Source organism: Tachysurus fulvidraco, chromosome 5 (genome assembly GCF_022655615.1).
Source record: "Tachysurus fulvidraco isolate hzauxx_2018 chromosome 5, HZAU_PFXX_2.0, whole genome shotgun sequence".
NCBI classification, from domain to species: Eukaryota; Metazoa; Chordata; class Actinopteri; order Siluriformes; family Bagridae; genus Tachysurus; species Tachysurus fulvidraco.
In genome coordinates this window covers 16,192,873-16,199,130 of record NC_062522.1, presented here as the reverse complement: position 1 = coordinate 16,199,130, position 6,258 = coordinate 16,192,873, and the positions used below count along the sequence as shown (strand labels likewise).

Sequence of the window (6,258 nt, the reverse complement as noted above, 5' to 3'; positions counted from 1 at the left end):
TTAAACATTTAGATTTACATTTAATGAACTCATCGAACACTTTTGAAACAAAATAAAAGCAGAATACACTCAACTTCTTCTTGTTATGTTAAACTTGAAGTATATTTAAGATTATCCTGAACTTATTTTACTCAATTACATTCACTACTAAAGTTTAGTTTCCCTCCGGTCTTCTCTCCTCTCTGCTATTGCGCAATCTGACCCCAACAGCGCGTGAAGCAGGTAGGCTGAACCTATTACACGCGTTCTGATTGGTCAGAGCAACCGCTCATCATTTTTACAAGATACAAATTTTCAAGTTTATGAACTTTACTAATTACTAGTTTTAACGTATTTACGTTATAATTTAAACTCTAAAGCATTTATATAAATATATGTATTTATATATTTCTGCATGTATAACCCTTGTGTACACTTGTGTTGGGTGGCCATACTGTAGAATTCCATAGAACAATATTTCAGAATTCTTGGTGTTCGAATCAGAATACAGAACGTTGTCAGTTGCCATGCCGACCATAAACCTTAAACAACAATAAAACACAGAAAGATCGCAGCAAAGACAGAGGGAAAATGATGAGAAATATATTGCAGTAAAGACACAGAAGTGAGCATTTCTGCTTTATTTTTTGACCAAAAGAAAGAGAGACACAACAAAGCTCATGGATATCTTTGTGGATGCCACTGAGATGCTGGCCAGTCAGATTCTGAGTGAGTAAATGTACAAAAGGAAAAAAAAAACACAGAAACAAAACAAAATTTGGGTAACTATTGATACTTATTAATGTTAAAACAGAAGTTGAAGAAGCTCATCAATAACTTCGGTGTTGAATAAAACACTTCTATGCTCTTCATAGTGCTTTATATATATTACACATTTGCTGCTTTATAAAATGTTACGGTTGAAATAGACATATTAAATAGAGTTATATTAAATTTCATATTTAAAATTTTAAGTTCAAGTATTATATCACAATATATCAAATATATTTTCATATCAAATTTCATATTTCAAGTTGACATATACACCCGATGTGGAAAGAGTCAAGAGAAGTCCCAGGTCTTCAAAGCAGGTATGGATATTATTGTCTTGCAATGAGTTCAGGAATGTAGCTGGAAATCTGCTGATATAAAACTAATTAAAATTTAATTGGAACACTTTATCTATCTCAATGAATACAATCCAGACATCATGTGACTCTTTTCAGAGGTACTCGATGCCATTGCTGAAGTTGAGGAAGAAGCTGAGGCGTACATTGGGGCTATAGCTGAAGTCAAAGCCGAAGCAGAGGAAGAAGTTAATTCAGAATCTGAGGCAGAGGTTGAGGCAGAAGCTGAGGCTGAAATTGAGGCTGTAACTGAAATGGAAACAGAAGAGTCTGAAGTTAAGGCAGAAGCTGAGTCTGAGGCAGAATTTGAGGCAGCAGTTGAGGTGGAAGTTGAGGTGGAAGCTGAGGGGGAAATTCAGAATGAAGCTGTAACTGAAGCAGAAGCTGAAGTTAAAGCCAAGGCTGATGAGGAAGTTGAAGCTGAAGCTGAACCTGACTCTGAATCTCAACCTGAAGAATGTAAGGCAAGGAAAAGGACCAGGAGAGGAAACCGAGGTCAAAAGAGAAAAAAAAGTACCAGGTCCACAAAGCAGATATGAATATTATTGAAATGCCATGAGCTCAGTAATGTAGCTGGAAATCTGCTGCTAAAAATTCATAGTTAATATCCTTTATGTTATTCCATCATAGTGTCCCACACATTCAACTAATTAATCTCAGGATCTAACTTTACTATCTATGTAAAGTGGTTTGTGTTGAATTCTGTGGAAACAAGCTTGCATAGTGATTTCTCTCATTCTGTCTTACAGCCTCAGTGGAAGCAGAGATGAGAGTGCTGAGATCAGCTCAAGCAACAGCACAAACACACACACACACACAAAGGTAATACACAAAAACAGACATACAAAATAAAATCATTAAACTTTACTTTTTCTTACTTTACATGATGGAGTGATTATTTCTGCACTTGTCTAACAGGAAATAGAATAAAATAGAATAGACAAGTTTAATGTCATTGCAGTCGAGCACATGTACAAGGTGTAATTTAAAATCTAACCAGTAGTTAAGTACAGAGCAATGGAATGACAAAGTATATGTGCAGTAAAATTGATATAAATATACAGATATATTGTTGAATATATATCAGAATCAGATTCTGATATATATTTAACGACATACAGTATCTGAATATGTATATACATATACACCTTACTAAAGGTTCTACGTTAATACAACTTAACTTTTAGTTTCACCCCATATCAAAACTAAACTTGATTAATGTTACTGGTTTCCATTGAATTTTCTAGTAAAGTCTACTAATTCGGGTTAAGTGTACAGATCCAGAGAGCTTTTCCTCATGATAAATTTGAGGAACTCAAACTCAACTCAACCTTTTCACTACTTTTCCACACCACTTCTATATCTTCCACAAGAGTGTTAGTCAAACCTTTTGGCAGTTTTAAAATGTTATATGTATTGACCAACTCAAAAAACTGGATACTTTTCTATTCTATTCTATTCTATTCTATTCTATTCTATTCTATTCTATTCTAAATTAGTCTAATCTAAGCTTCAGCCTGTCAAGAGCAATCTATGGATTCATATTAGAACTAAATTCTGGCCCTACATGTGTGCTTAAGAAAAATTTGAGATTTATTGTATTAGGCCATTTTTTCCAGTCTTCATCTGTCCATTTTTTGTCTGTGCCCACTGTTGCCTTAGCTTTCTGTTCTTTGTTGACAGAAGTGGAACAAAATGCTTATGCAGTTGTAGCCCATCCGCCTCAAGTCTTTACGTGTGGTGTAGTCTGGGATTAATTCTTTGCTTACCAAAATGGCAAAATCTGTAGCCTTTTTTGTCAGCTTGATCCAGACTGGGCATTCTCTTTTGACCTCTCTTTTCTATCCACAGGACTGTTGCTTATTTGATATTTTTTCTTTATTGCATTTATTGTAAGTAAACTCTTGAGACCTCCATGGAGATCAGCAGTTACAGAAATACTCAAACCAGCCCATCTGGCACCAACATGATTATTCCTATTCTGATGGTTGATGTGAATATTACCTGAAGCTGCTGACCCATATCTGCACTGCTGCCACATAATTGGCAGATTAAATAACTATATGAATGAGTAGGTATACATGTGTTCCTAATAAAGTGATCAGTTAAGCATGTACACAAGGGCAAGCAGATGCCTTGGATGACTCGGTTTTGGCCTATTTAAAAGTGAAATAAAACAAGCTTGGCCTTTGAGCTTGATGTGACTTAGACTCTGTTTGGGCCCAATTCCAAATTTAAATTTTGAATTTTTGGAAGGATTTAAATACTGACATAAATCAAAAACAACCCTGAAAACAGGTGAGCTTAATCATGACACCGTGGGGAACAGGCAATGACAAGACCGGTGTGAAGACGGGGCATGAGTCAAAACAAAAGCATATGGCTACATAAACAAATAAAGAACAAAGACAAACAAAAGAGTAAGTGGTATAGTGTGGTGTAGCATTGGCTGCTTAGCGTGCTGTGCTACACGGCTCATAGCACCCGGGAGAGATTTGTGACAGAATCACACAAGACTAGCCACCTGTAATGAGTTCTCTAGCTGAACATCTTCCCAAATGAGTAAAGAAACGGTTTCCACAATGATAAAGCTGTTTAACAAAACATGCAGCTCCAAACTATCACTGCTTTTTCAGAAAGCTGAAGTATGGGTTCAGTATATTTCTGTTACCTGCCAGCGGTCAGTCTACCCAATCATATAAATAATCATTAGTACTCCAACAATACTGTCTGTGAGCTGCTGTGATAAAAGTGAATTTCTCCATTGTGGTATAAAAGTTAATAAAGTGATCAATAAAGTTTATCTTATCTTATCTTAATTAGTATCATTTTATCTATTAGTTTTATAGTGTTCAATCTAATAGAGTACTGTTGTGATTAATAAAACATAAAACAAGGAAACAGTATGAGAACAATGAAGAATAAAATCAGCATTTTCATGACAGCTCATTCAAATGCATAGCCATGCAGGAGATCAACATAACATAACAAGTAAAGCTTTGTCACTAGGCCCTCTGTGTTCTTCTAAACTATAGCAAGGCCAGGATATGAATGCAAATGATGCTTGTAAATGTGTAGTAAATGCCAAACTGATGATTATATCTCAGCGATGCATTCAAAGAGCATCATCTCAAAGCTGAAGAATGTTGGTTGCATCACACTGTGGTTACAGGTATGTCTCATATGAACTCCACACACTAGTCACATTTGTTTGGTTTGAAACATTAGGCAAAATCAACCGAAAACCTGTGTTCTCCAGGCAATGTCCTATCTAAATAGTTATACTAATACCAATAACTAAAAGATATGTAAGAGATTGGAAAACAGTTCTCTGTTTCCTGGAATCCACTGGAATCCCCACCAACAAACATGACGACTACAGACTGCAAACCCCAGCACCTCAGTCCAGCTGTATACTCATCCTTACCTGAGTACTAATCATGCATATACTATAAACATAACATGTTTTCAGTCACCCTCCCAGCCTTTCTAAACTGACTTTAAACAGCCTAATAGTGAAGTAACACTCAGTGTACAAGGACCAGATTATATCAAGCCATTTGATTGTTTGACTGATATCCTGGTTTTTGATCTTGGATTCTACCATTGTATTGGTGTTTGCTGATTTTCGGGGGGGTTGCCTGTTCTTGATGATCTTGCTTGGATTTTTATTTTATTTAATTTTTTTATTTTTTTGCTTTGGACATTTTGGATTTGCTTCACAGTTTTATCATAAATTCTAAATTTCATTTGCATCCATCGCTGATGCATGATAGATTATTTCACCATCCTTGTGGCTGCTGTAGGAAAATCTAAATGGAGCAATGCTTATGAAAAGCCAGTAGGAGACAAATGATTAAAAATCTGTATGATTCTGGATCTATAATCTGATTGGTATCTAAAGGAGGTCATGTATAGAAGAAAGGCAAAAAAAAAAATTCCAGATGAAAGAAATAGGATGGGAAAAGTGGTGGGGGTGAAGAGGAGAGGTGAATGGAAAAAGGGAGTGAGAAGAAAGGACGGGAACATTGACTTGCTGACAGGAAATGAAAAGTAAACCGGTGCCAGGTTGAGGGGGTTGATGGGGTAGGATTTCTTACAAACAGTGATTTTAAAGTACAGTCTATCTTATCATGGCTTTACAGAAATCAAAATGCTGCCTGTGTATTGCACTGGCTGGAGCCCCACAGTAACTTGAATCGCTTGACTGGAATTAAAGAGTCGATGCATTTTTTGAAACAAATAATTGCACTGTGAAACTAATCAGTATTATGATTTTATTATAATTTTGTGTGGAGTTTTACAGGATTGTCATTTTCACCACCCTGACTGCAAAGTAAACTTTAGCTCAGGAAAGGATGTGTGTTGGTAGTGTGTGTGTATGTGTGTAGATAGTGTGTTTGTGTCTTTCTAATTTTATTGAACAACGTTTCATGTATAAGAATAAGATTATATAATTTCTGTAATGAAAAAACATGGATGACATGCAACCGATTTTACAAATGTGTTTCAGCCAAACTGCAGATATTGTATAATTATGCAGTTTTAAAAAAGCATATTTTAAAATATTATAAATATCAATCTGTTATCGATCCTGGACACAAAACCCAGAGTAGCTCTTTTGAGAATGTCTAAATCGCAATTAAATGATGCCGGTATAAAGAATACACTAGGTATTATTAGATAGATAAATGACCTGTCTTCGGTATTGGGTATTTCCTTTAGGAAAGGATCAGATCTCTTTATTTCTGGTGTCATGACATAGTATTGTGGAAACTGGTAGGTCAAAAACAGACTGATAGGCTGCATAGAAATATCCTAATTACATCTGTCCTACTGCTCAGCAAGTGCTCATCACATATCTGCAACAGCAGGAGTTCTCTAACCTAAATTTCATATAAAAACCAAAGAGGGAGATCAAAGTGGAAAGCCCCAAAGATATGATCCAAGCACAGCAACAGATAGAAGAAGAACAACAACATCATCAGATAGAATACTGCAAGCAAATGACTTGCTCAGTGCACAGCACTCAGATAGAATAAGGGAAGGGGAAAGGTTATATGCTTTCATTATTCTGTCTTGTTGCTTTTCTCATAAACATTTGGATATTTCTAGAAAACAAAGCTCTGACCAATCAGTTTGAATTAAACTA

At 35.7% G+C, this 6,258-nt stretch overlaps 1 protein-coding gene across 6 annotated transcripts in view; it reads left to right on the top strand.

The window, feature by feature from the left end:
- The first annotated feature begins 214 nt into the window (after positions 1-214).
- The window catches only part of LOC113642750 (cilia- and flagella-associated protein 91-like), a 6,509-nt gene continuing 465 nt past the window's right edge, over positions 215-6,258 (top strand). Inside the window, exons 1-4 of one of the 6 annotated variants that reach the window (XM_047813294.1) lie at positions 215-708; positions 1,014-1,070; positions 1,206-1,626; positions 1,856-1,928. In XM_047813294.1, coding sequence (XP_047669250.1) covers positions 660-708; positions 1,014-1,070; positions 1,206-1,626; positions 1,856-1,928 — 600 coding nt within the window. In that variant the 5' untranslated portion in view covers positions 215-659. Of the gene's footprint in view, positions 709-1,013; positions 1,071-1,205; positions 1,627-1,855; positions 1,989-6,258 lie in introns of those variants that run through there. The other 5 variants (XM_027146380.2, XM_027146379.2, XM_027146378.2 and 2 more) reach the window with 5 other exon arrangements.